The sequence below is a fragment of the Apostichopus japonicus genome, chromosome 8, assembly GCF_037975245.1.
Source record: "Apostichopus japonicus isolate 1M-3 chromosome 8, ASM3797524v1, whole genome shotgun sequence".
NCBI lineage: Eukaryota > Metazoa > Echinodermata > Holothuroidea > Aspidochirotida > Stichopodidae > Apostichopus > Apostichopus japonicus.
This window is the reverse complement of record NC_092568.1, coordinates 13,669,548-13,688,009: the sequence shown is the minus strand read 5'-3', so window position 1 is coordinate 13,688,009 and position 18,462 is coordinate 13,669,548. Positions and strand designations below refer to the sequence as shown.

Below are 18,462 nucleotides of genomic sequence, written 5' to 3'. Positions count from 1 at the left end.
AACACCCATGCCATCATTATTGCAAAGGTAACTGAGCCTTCAGCATTGTAACCAAACATGGAAACAAAAAGTAAAGCCATGCAAGACAATAAGTAACAGAAGTTCTGTTCAAGAATCACAACAAACAGAAAGTAGATGTCCATCCCACATTACAACAAATAAGTGACAGAAAAAGCTGTAGAGACTAGAAGTGAAACAGGAAATGTTCAGCAAAGTGACATAACAGAAGAGCTTTGCAAAGTACTTTTGGCAAGAGTATGTATGATCACCTAAACAAGATACAGACCTTTCCTCATTTAATTTAGAAGCAATTTGAAATTCCATGTGATAATAAACAAATTTGGCAAAACTTCTGAAAGCAGTTTGCAGCAAGGTAAGCCTAATGGAGGCATAAACAGAGAAATCGATTCTTTCTAAACCCTCAAAAGGCTGATCCATTTCATCAAAGATGATTCACATCACTGTCAATTTTCTTTTAAATTGTTTCCCACATAAACATGATACAATATGTTTTCATTAGCAGTGTTTTTGTGTTTGTTTCTGTCTAGACAATGTTAGGTCCTATAAATACTGATTGTATTTATCGCTTGCACATATAGGTAACAGGAGAAGTGGAAGTCCCGCCGACAGAGTTTGGATGATCCCAAAAATATGATATTTACATGATGACTGATGAGATGAATGAGTGGATTAGTTAATGTGGTAATTGAGATTATTATTACCTCTAAAACACCAACAGCTGTTCGTGAATGTTCAGATCTTTCATCAGCTAAAGCAAGTTTGTGTTCCAAGCTCTTTGCTGTTAGCTCTAACGAACTGTGCTTATGTAAAAGCTCCTCAAAAGAGGCCTGCGGGTGCCATGCAAAATAACCATGAAAGAAGGGTGCACACAAGAAGCAATAAAAGATGCTGCACACAACAACAGCTCGACATTTACATGAATATTAATTGACACCTGAATTATACCTACATTGTCTGGAGTGTTCATTGAATCAAGTAACAAGACAGATATCTGAAGCTTTCACAGCAATTTTGAACACAAACAATTCTGGAGATATATCACAACAGTTGCCCTGTTCTCACCAAATCAGATCTGATACCTGTAACTACTCATACTACCTAATATCATACAATAACCCTACCCATTAAATGACACATCTAACCCTCCTCCTACTGACATTCTCAGCTCAATCTACTCCTGGTCTTCCTAATCCTACTCCCAGATTGACTCATTGCTCTTCAAATAGTATGCACGGAAGTAATGTACATCAATAGAAACTCATATAGAAACATGCAAACATGATTTAAGTGCGAGAGAAACCTGATGCTAATTCATTTATTGTATTTCTTGCTCGTGTTTTCAAGCCAAACTTGCCTCATACAGCCAATTGGTTTGCTATGCAATTAACTGTGATGCTTTGCCCTATGTGATTTGAAAGTGTCCTTAAAAATGAAACATTACACAGCCAGCCGCATTTTCTTGCCACAAACAAAGTGCAACGGATTTGTGTGATTCAGAGATGTACAGATTTCTTTCTGCTACACTACATGAGTGTAAAATTTGTAACCCCTCCCCCCCCCCTAATTTGGATATTTGACACATATGCTTTCTACATGTCTTTGAACTAGAAGTGTGTTAAATTGTATTAAGAAAGGAATGAATTATCACTGGAGCATACATCAGTTGTGCAATGTTATGTAATCCATTTCACTCAAGCTTAGCAACAGTACAAAAATGGCATAGCAACCAGGGGACTGTTTATAAAATGCAACTACCTAATTGAGTTTAACTCAGCTGTTAAACATTTGACTATTATTATGAACTAAACAGACGATTGCACTACATAATGCATTGCAGTCTCAATAAATGTAAACAACTATTTGCTATGTCCATGTACACTGTAAGATGTATACATCAATACTGAATGCTCGGAACGTATACAGGAAAACAGTTCTCTCAAATGAACTTAGAGTTGTATATTGTCCTTATAGAGGGTAATAAAAGGTTTATGACTCACTTTAGTGGCTTCTAGCTCTCCAGGAATAGCTTGCTGGACTTGCAGGTTTACTGCTGTAACTGCTTCCTCTGCGGCAACCTTGGCCTAGTATAATAAACAGGAAAAAATCATGATAGAAGGTCACTTGGTCTTCACACCTTCTCTGCATATAGGAAGCTGGTCACCTTATGTGATATTAACTCAACCTGTTAAACATAAAGTCTCTCTTGAATAAGACAATTGTATGTCTTGATAACTATGGATTGAAATTAGAACATCAGAAATGATGTAGCATAAATTGACTTTTTGCAGAGAAACACACACACATGCAAACATGAATCAAGTGATGTTAAGTTTTGTACTACTTATCATTAATCCTTGGGGAGTTAACTGCTACAGTATGAAGTATACATGTCTTTGCCATTGAGCTCAAAATCCATTCTGCACAAGGCCTTTCCCTTAATACTATGGAACCAGAAACAACCATTCCCAGTTGCCTTCAACAACATTTATTTTGCAATTAGGTAGTTAGTTTGCAGTTACACACAGCACAGTCACTAAGTTGATATTATTCATTTAGTGTATGAGGCAACAGGATTTCACATGTCAAGGAATGCAATTTTCTGTTTCCTTGAAAATGCATATGGGAATCTTTTCTGAACACTAGTGTCTTATTGACTAAACTGCTATTATACATTTTAAAATAAGACATGTTAGTGCTAAGAAACTTCAAGTATGTTTTACATCAAACAACTTTTCAGCTTCATGTATTAAGAGTTAAGAGGAATCGAATGAAAATGTAGATATGCATAATAATCTTCCACTAATATTGTTCTATATAGTCTCCCAACAAGTCTTTCATCTTTTTCATGAAGAAAGAATTATAAAGTAATGAGTAGTTCTGATCACTTAATTTCTTCCATGTTGCTTGAAAATTTCAAAATAGACCACAAGAGACGTGTCAATGGGCGTCAATACTGAATACATTGTCTAATATATATAATAATATATATAATATATAATATATATTTAGTATTAGCACAGTAGAACTAGCCTTACATAAACATACCTCTTACACTGATAGGATTTGTGTTCATACCAAGTATGAAGTTCACCTCAGCTTTCCTTTTTTATTGATTATGTTTACAAGGTTTTCAAACTTTCCCATCTGTTTATCTCAATGACTGCCATCAACAAACAACCACTGTCACAACTTTCATCCATTAAACCCTAGGAGGAGAAGCATTTTAAATGATTTCATATTGGGCCTCCAAATGACTGTAGTGCTTCACATTTGGTCGGCAAATGACATTAAATGATTAGCAGAGAGTGTGGATAGTGATAACAAGTACTGGGATAAAGACTACTGACTGCTTTGAGCTGTAGCTCCAGCTCCTCTTTGTCACAGATGATTTCTGCCTTCTCTTCTTCCATATCTTGCACTACTTGAGCCAACTCTTCTTCAAAGTCCTTCTGCAAATAATAGAATGATTTCTTTATTGTACATACAGGCTCACTCTAGAGTACTTTAACAATGGCAATGACCCTGTATATCCTGAATACTTAGTTTTATGCTACACAAATGTAGTGCTAGTTTAGCTCTATCTTCAAAGACTCATCACTAGCAGATTTAGTGTACACACTGCACACAATTAAAAATGATTAAGGTTCTAAATTATTTAAGGTGTATGTACATGTAGAGTTTCAATAGTTAAGCCTTATTGCCACAACCTTCTTAAAAGCTTATCACTGATGTAAATTTAAAAAAAGGGGGGGGGGGCCATGGGAAAAATAGCTGCTTCAAGTGGAAAGAAAATTGTTCATACAACCAAATGGCTTTCACCAGAAAACCAAAATATTGGCTTTGTGATTCTTTGCAACCTTTTATATGACAAAATACAACAGTAACCCTGCAAACAAGATACTTTAAAGTTGACCATTACTGACTTTCAAGTGATCAACAAGCTTCTTCTACAAAATATGAACTACAGCATTTGCAGACTTTGCTCTATGTTGACCTCAAATGACCTTTGACCTCCACCAATTTCAATAAGGCATTTGTACTATGAGGATCTACCTGTCTAGTATGATGTTCAACCAAGCTAAATTTTTGCAGTTGTTTTTAAGGTTTTCAGATTGTTACCTCTATTGACCTTTAATGACATTTGACATCCACAGAAAACAATATTGTTCAGGTATATACTAAATATCATCCAAGCTTCCCTTTTGCACTTTGTTGGACTTGTTTTCAAGGATTTCCTACTGTTGATTGTTTACCTCTGTTGACTGCCAACAATTTCAATATTATTTTCATACGCACCAAGAGAATCTAGATTCCAACTATGAACTATCATGTTTAGTTAACATGTTAAGATTTCAGACGTTGACCTCAAATGACCATTAACCTCTTCCAATTTCTACAGGGTTCTCGTACTCACCAATCAGGATCTACATCTAAGTGTGAAGTTTAACCAAGATGTACTACTTACTGCATATAAAAGCCTTGGTAAGAGTGACAAAGGAAACTGATAACCAATAATTAAAGGAATAACGAAGGCAGGGACCAAAGACAATTTACATTATTCAGTAACCTCAAACTATCTAATATTCCATTTTTAAGTTAACTGCTTCCTGTTTGACTGAATACGCTCGCTTTGAAAATTGGCTCCTAAGGCTTCACCACCATGCACAGGTGAGCCGCCATTGATTACGCAATATGCCTGTGTTTAGTGTTTTGCAGATTGGTTATAATTAATGCTAGATTTAATAGCAGATGTGCATGTTATCCTTCAGCTATAAATAGTGAAATTGCAAATGCAAATATCTACCAGCCACAATCTGGTGAGTTGATTTTGACACTGTCCCTTATACTTTTAGGCTTGGTTCATGTACCTTTTGGGTAGTTATTTTTAGTATAAAATTCATGTAACAAGTATTTAAACTGAAACTACATCACCACAAAGGGCCTGAGGTTGACTATTTCATGCTAGATCAAGCACAGAATGGAATAACAGGTTGCTACCAGTTTGCTGTTATTCTGTGGAGCTGAGTAAATCTTAAGATATTACAGAACATCAAACAAAAAGAGAAAACATTTGTTAACCTTTGCTGCTCTTCTAGATTCCTCTTCAATTTCTTCTCTCACTCCTCTCTCTAGTTGTTCTTTTTCCACATTGAAGCTGTCGTGTAAAGCATCCAATTCAAATGCTAACTTTGCTTCCATATTTTCTCTCTCTAGTTTAAACTTTTCTCTTTCCTTCTGAAGTTGTTTCTCCAATTCTGACTTCTCTTTCTTGACCTGTCTCACTGTCTTGTCGCTCTCTTTCTGTACTTCCTGTGAGAGACGTTTCTTGTCCTTGTTTAATTCCTGTTTCAGCTGTTCTTTCTCTTTACTGTGCCTTTCGGAGAGTTTCTGCTTCTCTTGTTTAAATCTCTCTTCCAACTTGATCTTGTCCTTCTTAAATCGCTCCATCAACTCTGACTTTTCATTTTGTAATTGCCTAAGCAATTCATCTTTCTCCTCTCCAGCCATAGTTGATAATTCACTTTTTTCTTGTTCAAAGGCTTCTTGCAATTCTTCTCTCTCTTTCTCTAACTTTTCTAGAAGTAGTTCTCTCTCTTGTTCATAACGTTCCTCCATGTTTTCTTTATGTGTTGCAAGTAATTCAATAAAGTCTTCTTTTAACTGACCCTGTAAACCAGCCTCCCCATCCTTCAAAATCATTTCTAGTTCTGAAACCTTCTCTTTTAATTGCAGCTCTAACTCATCTCGTTCCTTTTTATAAAATGCTTCAATATCTTCCTTCTTATTCTTCATCTTTAACTCAAGTTCCTCTTGCAGCTTTCTGATTTGGAGTTCTGATGCTTTCCTTTCTTTGGCTAAATCTTTTTCCAGACTTGTTACTTCTTCATCCTTCTGTCTCTCCAGGTTTACCCTCAAATCTTCTAACTTTGCATCTAGTTCATCTTGTAAATCTTCTAATTGTTTTCTCAATGATGCATTTTCTGTCTCAAATTTCTCCTTCGTTTCTTCTTTCTCACTCTCAAAGTGTTCCCTGAGTTCTTCTCTCTCAGTCTCCAAGACCTTCTCTAGTTCTGTCAACTGACTATTTATTTGCTCCTTCTCTCTCTCTAGGTCTTCTCTTAATGTCGCTCTTTCTTTTTCAAAGTCATCCTCCATTTCGATGATTTTGACTTTATATTTTTCCTCCATGTCTGTGTACTCTCTTTCAAACTGAACTTTGGCTGCTTCTAATTCCCGCTCTAGCTGAGCTTTTGTTTCTGAAAGTTCATGGTTGTATTGTTCTTGCATTGAGTTCAGTTTTGCTTCCCACTTGGCAACTGTTAAGGCAATGAGAAATAAATCAATTATACAAGTACCCCTAAACCTTCATACTTTTGAAACTTGTCAATTGATTACAGAAATGTAGTTCTAGGATCCCCTGATATGTTTTGTCAAACAACGGATTCACCACAATAGTAACAAAAGGGCAATCCCCTGATTTGCATATCTCGTCGCCAGCAAACACTGATTTCTGATTTCAAATGAACAAATTTATTATTAGCTACCAATCTGGCAATACCATTAACACACCACACAAAAAAAACAACAACAATCGTGCAGTTTTCACTAAATCTGACCTTTGTTTCGGGGGAGGGGGGCTGCAAGACACATGGGTATCTCATCCGCCCTATGAGAGCGATGAGATAATAAAAGATTGAAAATATGTCAAGTAAAAACCAGAGAGTCAAATGGCTTAGTAATTCCTTGCCATGTTCATATGAGAACATATAATGTAACATTGCAGACCAGATTTGAAGTAATAATCTACTTCTCCTTACCTTTTGCATTAAATCCCTCTCCCTACTAGACCAGATAATATTAGTACTTAGATCTACAATACCTTCTGCATCCATCTTCTTCATTTCTTCTTCTGTGTTGGAATTACCATCTCCACCAGCTCTATCTTCTGATGGAGGTTTTATGTCTGTTTCCATCTCTTCCCCATCAGATTCATTTTCTGCAGACAAATGGCAATAGACATTAAGGTCGTTTATCTAATTAAATAATGGGCTAAGGAATATGCTTAAGAGCTTTGGATAAGCAAAATACTATTAAGGTATGACTGTACCTTAAAGGTATAATCAATATATGATTTTCAGGCACCATCTAAAATGTTTTACGAAACCAGAATGCAAATGAATTCAGAACTCAATGAGTTATATATTCACACTTAATGTTTGTGGCTAACTTTCCCTAATTGTGCCATGCAGTAACACCATCTCTGATTGCAAACAATATTTGTTACTGCAAATAACAGTTGTTTGATTGTCGCATTGTTCTTAAAACTTCAAGCGAAGATGTACATTTTGTACGTTTTCGAGCAAGGGCTTCACATTCATACACACACACATACATGACTCTTCACAAAGCCCTACACACATACCATGTCCACTGTGCAGATTCTTTTCCTTCAACAATAAATGAAAAGTAATTATTGCTAGCATATTAAAAAGCATGATTGACACAGAACCTTTTTTTTTTGCATTTACCCATACAAACTCCTAACTTTTCAAGACATGCAAACATGTTTGCAACTAAGAGTGCTTATATGCAAAATTGTGGCATCAATTTAACTTGTTGATCACTGGTGGATAAAAATAACGTAGCTATGGTCATTTTTGTGTTTGGTATTCACAATGATGCCAGGATGGGCCACTGCCTTGGTATCACAATAAATCACATGAGCCAAAAAACTCATGAAAGTAGAACAGTAATCAACAGTTCTTTCTGCACTTTGTTTCCCTTGCAAGTAAATGATATATTTCAGTGCTTGTCTATGATACAGAATCTACTATTATTCTACACTACTTTGAAAGGTTTAAAGTCTGACAATCCTTTGACCACACTTGCTACTGCAAAAGTAAAAATTTAATTTATATATCATATTACAGACATGTTCACAACAACTATGCATTAGCCCAGAGTCAGACTTCACTGATGTGAATACATTGTAAATATATAAAATATCCAAACCTGATGAGGAAAGAGATGTCTTGTGTTTACCAGAGTAGTCTCCAAGCATGGATCTTCCCTGTCTATGGAACTTACTGCCTCTTCTTCTAACCTTTCTTTCCGAAGACTGGTGTTTAAGTAATTCATTTTCCTGTGTCAGCTCATCTACCTTGTCATGTTCTTTCTGCAAGATTCATGATACTAGATAAACTAATAGATCCAAACAAATCTAAATGTATCTTATCTAATGTATTCACTAATCAATCCATCTCGCTGTTCCGTAAGGCAAGAATTTGTTCAACAACTTTTTCAAGACTTTTTTACTCAAAATTAGACTGCACTTGATCAAACAAACAAACCTTAGATTTTATGTACCAACAGAAGGTATCAGTCAGAACTATAATGATTTGATTCCATCATCAAGACATTGATGCCCAATTTTCATAACAGTACTAACACTACACTATGTAAACAGGCAGTATCAACTTTTAAAATTTACCTTCACTTGAAATGAGACGTGGCTAGTCAAGCTAATGAACGAGCTAATTGTAATGATATTTTTGTATCAAAGAGCATAAAAAAATTATCTAAATCAACTCAAAAAGCTAAATTTAAAACAAGAAAGTCATCTGCCAATACAGCCCAAAATCAATACAGTTGTATTGATTCAAACAGAACAATCAAAGAGAACAATCAAAGAGAATCTTAAGACTGTTTAATTCCTTACCAGCAAGGATTAACACAATTTGTTTAGAGTATTGTTTTAATTAAGCTGTAGCATATCAACAGTGACAGTTCAGAGTTGTAGTGACTACATGTTGGTTGTAATGAGATGAACGCTAGTATGAGAGTCTCACCCTGAGTAATTCCTGATAGTCCCTGAGAGCATTTTCATAATGTTCAATCTGCTGCTTGGATATAGTATCTGTATTATTCTCCAATCCAGCAAGCTGAAATGAAATTTAATATTTCATAATATTTGGCAAACTAGAGAAGGAACATTGTTGAACTCCAACTAAAGATGAAAAGAATGTTTCACAGCCAAATAGCCAATAGGGTCGGTCCATCTACTCAATATGGGGTATTTGCATACAAAGTATGACATTCATCTAAGTTTTGGTTGCTGAGATACAGTGTAAACAAGATTTTCAGATCTTTAATTTCCAATGAAAACAATACAGTGAATAAACCCAATAAGGGGGCATCCTGCCACCAAATATGAACCTCAGGTTTTGTGACATTAACCTGTAATGACCTCCAATGAAAACAGGGTTCAGCAACCCAATATGAAGCATCAACATACTAAATATGAAGTTCATTGAAGAATCTGTTTGGGGATTTTTAAACACAAATTTGAAGGAAACATGCACAAAATTCTGTGCATGAAGAACTTTAAGTTAACAAACGTAAGGATCAAGGGCTGAATAAAAACCTATGCCATAGATAAGATGTTTAAATGAGTGATTACTTACACGGTCCTCAAGTTCCTGGAAGCCAATTAAATCTCTTTGTTGTTTACTAATAGTCTTCTCAGAATCTATCAATTTTTCAGCAGCTTTTTCATTCTCAGTGTCTAATCTTTCATTCTCCTGTTAAAAGTAGAAACAAACTTAACAGCAACAACAATCATAGAGCAAAAATATAATTAAACAATAAACAATCCTAGAGCATCTGACAACCTTAAAAGGCTTCCCATTCATTCTGTATATCAAAATGACAATACTCTGATTGTTATTGCACATGATGTCAATTCACCAGTATATTTCAGAACTTTCTAGATATGATCTGCAAATAATGTACAATCATGTCCAAGCCATGAAACTGTTCTTATACTACCACAGCTACAAACTAAACATAATAACTTTACCTTCTGTAAGATCTCAACTCTGGTCCTGAGTTGAGCTTCGTCTGCTCTTAATGTTTCTAATTCATTCTCAAGGGATTGTCTCTGCTTGATGGCATGGCTGGTTAAAGTTTCCCGATCCATTGCTAACTCTGCTTGCAATGCATTGATTTTGCCCTGGTACTTCCGTTCCACTGCCCTGATAACAAACAGAACACAACAGCAACTTTTAAAACATTAAAATGACTGGTGAACAAATAACTCATATTTAATCCACATTTTTAAACTTCAACTTTTAGATCCACTCAGTATCTGAAATGCTTTCCTCACCCCACTTGCTTATCTCCTGCATAGCCCAATAGTCTACATTAACAAGTGACACAAGTGAAATGCAGAGGTGTTAATGCTGACCACTTATGCATTAGTCACACAAAAGTGACCTGTGAACAAAGACCAACACTTCAAGTAAACAAAAGACTTAAGATTAGCTTCAATAGCGTAACATCAACTTACAGGTATTTTAAATGTTACAACCATAATAATTATTTGCTTACCAACAATTTGAAAATGATGCTTTGTAAACACTCTTCACTAAACTTCCACAATCACATCAGTTTATCAAAGTATTCTGACATTATGTAGAGACACTTGAGAATGACATGCACCAACCCATTCTGCAGCACACCGTAAAGGTAATGCCCACCCAATCATGGTATTCCCATTATTGAAAAAATCACTCATGAAAACCATGTACAAAAAGGAGCTAGAAGCATGATAAGGGTACGACATTTGTCTGATGATCACCCACCTCACAGCATTGCGTTCCCTATAGCTGTGTGGTTGCCGTCACAGCATGTTGTCTATGTTGTTTGGTTAGAACTAACACACTGATGCCACAAAGACAGAAATATATGTACTGTTGATACCTCTTGCTCAATTAAGGAGGAATGTAATGATTAATGATTAAGAGACACCAATAACATAGACATGCATAGTATTGGCTCAAAGCTACTCCATCCTCTGGTCAATTAATCTGATCTCTAGTAAAAGGAGTTTCTCTCTCTGTTTGTATGTCTCCTATCCACCTCTCTGTATATATAACTTACTTCAGCTTGGTTTTGTGTGTTCTCTCTATATTTGTATGTCTCCTATCCACCTCTCTATGTATAAATACCTTACTTCAGCTTGGTTTTGTGTGTTCTCTCTCTGTTTGTATGTCTCCTATCAACCTCTCTGTGTATATTACTTCAGCCTAGTTTTGTGTGTTCTCTCTATGTTTGTATGTCTCCTATCCACCTCTCTATGTATAAATACCTTACTTCAGCTTGGTTTCATGTGTTCTCTCTCTGTTTGTATGTCTCCTATCCACCTCTCTATGTATATATAACTTACTTCAGCTTGGTTTCATGTGTTCTCTCTATGTTTGTATGTCTCCTATCCACCTCTCTGTGTATATTACTTCAGCCTAGTTTTGTGTGTTCTCTCTCTGTTTGTATGTCTCCTATCCACCTCTCTATGTATATATAACTTACTTCAGCTTGGTTTTGTGTGTTCTCTATATGTGTGTATGTCTCCTATCAACCTCTCTGTGTATATTACTTCAGCTTGTTTTTGTGTGTTCTCTCTATGTTTGTATGTCTCCTATCCACCTCTCTGTATATATATAACTTACTTCAGCTTGGTTTCATTGGTTCTCTCTATGTGTGTATGTCTCCTATCCACCTCTCCGTGTATATTACTTCAGCTTGGTTTTGTGTGTTCTATCAATGTTTGTATGTCTCCTATCCACCTCTCTGTGTGTAAATATAACTTACTTCAGCTTGGTTTTGTGTGTTCTCTATATGTGTGTATGTCTCCTATCCACCTCTCTGTGTGTAAATATAACTTACTTCAGCTTGGTTTCGTGTGTTGTGTCTATGTTTGTATGTCTCCTATCCACCTCTCTGTGTATAAATTCCTTACTTCAGCTTGGTTTTGTGTGTTCTCTCTATGTTTGTATGTCTCCTATCCACCTCCCTGTGTATATATATCTTACTTCAGCCTAGTTTTGTGTGTTCTCTCTCTGTTTGTATGTCTCCTATCCACCTCTCTGTGTGTAAATATAACTTACTTCAGCTTGGTTTCGTGTGTTGTGTCTATGTTTGTATGTCTCCTATCCACCTCTCTGTGTATAAATTCCTTACTTCAGCTTGGTTTTGTGTGTTCTCTCTATGTTTGTATGTCTCCTATCCACCTCCCTGTGTATATATATCTTACTTCAGCCTAGTTTTGTGTGTTCTCTCTCTGTTTGTATGTCTCCTATCCACCTCTCTGTGTGTAAATATAACTTACTTCAGCTTGGTTTCGTGTGTTGTGTCTATGTTTGTATGTCTCCTATCCACCTCTCTGTGTATAAATTCCTTACTTCAGCTTGGTTTTGTGTGTTCTCTCTATGTTTGTATGTCTCCTATCCACCTCCCTGTGTATATATATCTTACTTCAGCCTAGTTTTGTGTGTTCTCTCTCTGTTTGTATGTCTCCTATCCACCTCTCTGTGTGTAAATATAACTTACTTCAGCTTGGTTTCGTGTGTTGTGTCTATGTTTGTATGTCTCCTATCCACCTCTCTGTGTATAAATTCCTTACTTCAGCTTGGTTTTGTGTGTTCTCTCTATGTTTGTATGTCTCCTATCCACCTCCCTGTGTATATATATCTTACTTCAGCCTAGTTTTGTGTGTTCTCTCTCTGTTTGTATGTCTCCTATCCACCTCTCTGTGTGTAAATATAACTTACTTCAGCTTGGTTTTGTGTGTTGTGTCTATGTTTGTATGTCTCCTATCCACCTCTCTGTGTATAAATTCCTTACTTCAGCTTGGTTTTGTGTGTTCTCTCTATGTTTGTATGTCTCCTATCCACCTCCCTGTGTATATATATCTTACTTCAGCCTAGTTTTGTGTGTTCTCTCTCTGTTTGTATGTCTCCTATCCACCTCTCTGTGTGTAAATATAACTTACTTCAGCTTGGTTTCGTGTGTTGTGTCTATGTTTGTATGTCTCCTATCCACCTCTCTGTGTATAAATTCCTTACTTCAGCTTGGTTTTGTGTGTTCTCTATATGTGTGTATGTCTCCTATCCACCTCTCTGTGTATATTACTTCAGCCTAGTTTTGTGTGTTCTCTCTCTGTTTGTATGTCTCCTATCCACCTCTCTGTGTATATATACCTTACTTCAGCTTGGTTTCGTGTGTTCTCTCTCTGTTTGTATGTCTCCTATCCACCTCTCTGTGTATATTACTTCAGCCTAGTTTTGTGTGTTCTCTCTCTGTTTGTATGTCTCCTATCCACCTCTCTGTGTATATATAACTTACTTCAGCTTGGTTTCATGTGTTCTCTCTCTGTTTGTATGTCTCCTATCCACCTCTCTGTGTATATTACTTCAGCCTAGTTTTGTGTGTTCTCTCTCTGTTTGTATGTCTCCTATCCACCTCTCTGTGTATATATAACTTACTTCAGCTTGGTTTCATGTGTTCTCTCTCTGTTTGTATGTCTCCTATCCACCTCTCTGTGTATATTACTTCAGCCTAGTTTTGTGTGTTCTCTATATGTGTGTATGTCTCCTATCCACCTCTCTGTGTATATTACTTCAGCCTAGTTTTGTGTGTTCTCTCTCTGTTTGTATGTCTCCTATCAACCTCTCTGTGTATATTACTTCAGCCTAGTTTTGTGTGTTCTCTCTCTGTTTGTATGTCTCCTATCCACCTCTCTGTGTATATATACCTTACTTCAGCTTGGTTTCGTGTGTTCTCTCTCTGTTTGTATGTCTCCTATCCACCTCTCTGTGTATATTACTTCAGCCTAGTTTTGTGTGTTCTCTCTCTGTTTGTATGTCTCCTATCAACCTCTCTGTGTATATTACTTCAGCCTAGTTTTGTGTGTTCTCTCTCTGTTTGTATGTCTCCTATCAACCTCTCTGTGTATATTACTTCAGCCTAGTTTTGTGTGTTCTCTCTCTGTTTGTATGTCTCCTATCAACCTCTCTGTGTATATTACTTCAGCCTAGTTTTGTGTGTTCTCTCTCTGTTTGTATGTCTCCTATCAACCTCTCTGTGTATATTACTTCAGCCTAGTTTTGTGTGTTCTCTCTCTGTTTGTATGTCTCCTATCCACCTCTCTGTGTATATATAACTTACTTCAGCTTGGTTTCATGTGTTCTCTCTCTGTTTGTATGTCTCCTATCCACCTCTCTGTGTATATTACTTCAGCCTAGTTTTGTGTGTTCTCTCTCTGTTTGTATGTCTCCTATCAACCTCTCTGTGTATATTACTTCAGCCTAGTTTTGTGTGTTCTCTCTCTGTTTGTATGTCTCCTATCCACCTCTCTGTGTATATATAACTTACTTCAGCTTGGTTTCATGTGTTCTCTCTCTGTTTGTATGTCTCCTATCCACCTCTCTGTGTATATTACTTCAGCCTAGTTTTGTGTGTTCTCTCTCTGTTTGTATGTCTCCTATCAACCTCTCTGTGTATATTACTTCAGCCTAGTTTTGTGTGTTCTCTGTATGTTTGTATGTCTCCTATCCACCTCTCTGTGTATATTACTTCAGCCTAGTTTTGTGTGTTCTCTCTCTGTTTGTATGTCTCCTATCCACCTCTCTGTGTATATATAACTTACTTCAGCTTGGTTTCGTGTGTTCTCTCTATGTTTGCATGTCTCTCGTCAATCTCTTGAAGCATGGAAGCACTTCTTTGGTTGGATTCTGCCAGATCAGCTTTTAGTTTGTCTCTCTCATCATGAGAGGATTCTACCTGTGACCTGCAAACATAAAGAAGGACAGGAGTTACAGATGTACTAATGAACCTTACAAGACCAATCCTGGATGCTATAAGAGACTTATCAACTTATCAAATAAACTAAGTTTCCTGCATGTTCTAAACTTCTCATCCAATACAGTCCCAACCATTCTCTAGTAAGAGCTTGAAAATACCTAGCATTGAAAAATCTATGTGGAACAAAGCAGTTCTACTATTCTCCAAAAAGGAATAAATTACCTCAAATGTTTTATTTCTCCTTGAAAAGCTGTCAAGGCTGCCTGGAAGATACCATTGTCATCCCCAGTTGCTTCCAGGATGTGCTCTAAGGCATAGGATAACTCTTGTAAGTTGATTTTTCCAGCTTCCATGTCAATTTCCAAAGCCTGGCAAAAGAACGAAACAAGAGGGCAATCTACAGTCATATCTCTTAACCAGCAAACACTGATTTCAAATGAACAAATTTATTATATTTGGTTCAGAGGCCTGCAAGACACCAGTGTTCACCCTGGGGTACCTTCCCCCCAACTTTGATGCAAATCAGCTCCGCTGTTAAGGTGGAGCTTTCAACCCCACATGGACATATACACACACCCGTGCCAGCACCATTGCAAAAATTTACTGAACCTTCGGCAATGTAACCAACATGTGGTTATTTCTCAATGGTTGAAATCATTAAACGATGATCCTCAGATGGATTAGCTTCCAACGAAATCCTGACCCCTTGAATAAATTTGCATACATAGCATACAATAAGATATATAAAGAAATAACAAAAATGAATTGTTGTTATTTTGTTTGTTTGTCAAAGTTACATGAAGCAATAGAATAAAAGCATTACTTGGAATACATCAATCTGATTCTTAGTCAGAATTGAGTGGACACAGTTGGCCTATGGGCATCGCCATTTTAATAAGACCTTGCTCGTTCGTGTTAAGTTTACGTCATTCAGACCACATCACTCTTCTAGTAGGGTATAATGAGTTGTTACAACTAAAATACTGAAGCAATCAGGGTTGTTACAGCCAAATTTGTTGTCAGAACTGAGAGGAAGTTGCTGCAGTATGGGACTTCAGAGCTGTCCTCTGTTTCACTCAGATGTAATTAATTTTTACTAAAAATATTTGTTTTCTGGATCTACCAGCACTGTTAACATTGTTGTTTAATAGGTTTAATAAGGCCTTTGCAGAACTTAAGTGGTCTTTGACTTCTACCCAAAACAACAGGGATTTTAAACTCACGATAGGGAAATATTAGGTCTTTACAACAAGTTGGTTGAATGGTTATAACTCTTCAATTAAATGCCAGCATATGCAAGGAATACTGTTTACTAATATCATGTGAGTATTGATACAGGCCCACAGTACAGACAGCATCCCTAACAGTTGCATAGAGGAATGTACAAGTCAATTGCATCGGGTACAATGATAACTATGTACATTTCATTATGATTAAGTACAAGTGAAATGGATATAGTAAAGGTAAGGCTATCTGTGGTCATAAAACAGAACCAATTCTGATTTAGCTAGCATGAAAGTCATAAAAAACCTTAGATATAAACACATTGCTTACATTTACATCTAGTCAGTGCCTCTTACTACCACAAAACAATTACATTCATCTTTACAAAAGGTGTTGATTCTGGAACTGCATAGAATCATGCTTTATCAATCAGTTTAAACATAACCTTACCTCTAAAACTTCAAGAGGGTTATGCATTCCTTGGGATTGCCAATATTCTATCACATCATCAGCATTCACATACCTATGGGGAAAAAAACAATTATCACTGAATAATGGTACTATTATAAAAAGGGAATCCATGAAAGTGTAGACAAAATCATGATTAAGAAAGTTTAGTTAAGATTCCTCAGAGTAGTCCACTGATTATCAACTATTCTAACACACACAAGAAATACTATGACATAGCAACTCTGATCTAATTTATGGTTCTAGCATTATTTCAATTGTATTAACATCTTTCTTTGTGACATGTCTTGCTCAAATTTTGCAAAAGTGAATAGAATTTCTCTACACAAGAAAAGGGTTTGGAAGCTGGCACTCAATACCAATAAATCACAGTTAAGTATGCAATTTAGAAAACTACAACATGACTGCAGTATGGAGTAACCATAAATCCTACAATGAATGCTGAGGTTACATCTGGTATAGCATTATATCACTTGTCAAGGTCTGTTTCTAACAGTGTAAACCACAAATTAACCCAATGAGCACACTGAGAAGTAGAAATATCAATTGTATTAAAATCCCATTGGAAAGTAACTAGATAAATAAAAAATTATTACTAAAGAAAAGGCTCGTGCTAACAAACATATATTACATAAGCAATACCTATTCAGATCCTTAGTAGCTTCAACAGCAGCTCTGTTCTTCACAAAATATGGTAAGAATTCCTTCAAATATATCCGAAACATTGTACACAATCAGCAGCAAAGTTATTATTACTCAGTTAAGTATATGTAAAAGTGCTCTAGTGTCAGTAGCAGATGTTACACACAGTGTACACAGCATTTCAACAAATGGCAGAATTTTAATTACAGCTGATACACAGAGCATAACAATAGAGTTTATGACAAGTAGGTCAGGTTGAAGTAAACGTATTTAATTAAAGTTTGCGACCTGTGATGACACAACAGTAATATCATTCAGATATGCTGTTGAGAAATTTCAATTATAAATATGCATAACAAGTTTCAACTATACAATTTTCAATCAGAAAGCAATTGGCTAAGGTTTCCTTTTTGCCACATTTCACATAGGAATATTTAATGTAACACAGCTGAAGGGATTTCAAGTTTCGACCATTGTTGAATTACATGATCACAAGGCTTTTGCTTGTTGGACCTGTTCCAACATTTTCATACTTTTCATTGATAGCAAATGAACATTTGATAGATAGATAGATATTTATCTATATTAAAATATATTTTCTTCTTGAGATGGTGAGTTTATGAGGGATTTCTCTAACATGATGATAATAAGAAAGACAACAGGCTTAGTTATTCCATACCATGTTTCATATGAAAACATTTAATAGAAAAGATGGACACAAAATTATCATGCTCAATAAAGTGGATCCACATATCACCTTATACATTCATCCCAGCTATACACAACTTGGAGTTATCACATGCACAATTTTTTGTCCGACATTTGACTTCAAATATGACATTAGTAGTTCACTGGCACTATAAGTAACTTGACTCACTCCAGGTTACACTATGTGAAGTGCCATCCAGCTCAGTTTGCTGATGACATTGCTCAAACATTTCCCTACATAATACTACTTGACCTTACCCAGAATTTTCTGGATCCAGGCTGGTAAATAATTTGTTTGGATTGATTTGATGGTATGTTGAAGGTGTTGTTGTCCTGTGATAAGGGTCATCCAAGGCACTTGATACCAGCCTAGTCAGTCTGGACTTGTGGGATGGAGACATCACACTGGGTGTTGATAGCATAGGAGTGTGTGGACCTTCATGTCTAAACAGTCCCAAAAGAAACTCATCAAATCCAACTCTACCATCCTGATCCTCATCAAGCTTGCTGAAGAGGTTTAGTAATTCCTGAAGAAGGGGTGGAAAGGTACAAATGCTGTTACCACTGATATTACAAAAGTTACTTTGTGTGGTGTGATCCTGCACACAATGAGCTAGCAGATAGTTTCAGAGAAGAACATCTTTGGGAAATTCCTACATAAGCTATCAGTATGACAGGAGGTTAGTTTGTACTATAAACTATATTACAAAAGGATTTCAGTTTAGGAAATCTCTTTGATCAGGCTGCTATGCCCATGTT

General features: G+C 36.2%; 1 protein-coding gene across 3 annotated transcripts in view; it reads right to left on the bottom strand.

Moving 5' to 3' along the window:
* LOC139970893 (uncharacterized) overlaps positions 1–18,462 on the bottom strand; it is a 40,420-nt gene that overhangs the window by 9,149 nt on the left and 12,809 nt on the right. For 2 of the 3 annotated variants that reach the window (XM_071976954.1, XM_071976955.1), the window contains exons 7-19: positions 17,962–18,230; positions 16,336–16,408; positions 14,884–15,029; positions 14,507–14,647; positions 9,881–10,055; positions 9,486–9,602; positions 8,871–8,963; positions 8,035–8,197; positions 6,902–7,018; positions 5,101–6,338; positions 3,369–3,470; positions 2,019–2,102; positions 723–848 (exon numbers count right to left, since the gene is read on the bottom strand). In XM_071976954.1, coding sequence (XP_071833055.1) covers positions 723–848; positions 2,019–2,102; positions 3,369–3,470; positions 5,101–6,338; positions 6,902–7,018; positions 8,035–8,197; positions 8,871–8,963; positions 9,486–9,602; positions 9,881–10,055; positions 14,507–14,647; positions 14,884–15,029; positions 16,336–16,408; positions 17,962–18,230 — 2,844 coding nt within the window. The remainder of the gene's footprint in view (positions 1–722; positions 849–2,018; positions 2,103–3,368; positions 3,471–5,100; positions 6,339–6,901; positions 7,019–8,034; positions 8,198–8,870; positions 8,964–9,485; positions 9,603–9,880; positions 10,056–14,506; positions 14,648–14,883; positions 15,030–16,335; positions 16,409–17,961; positions 18,231–18,462) is intronic. The other variant, XM_071976956.1, reaches the window with a different exon arrangement.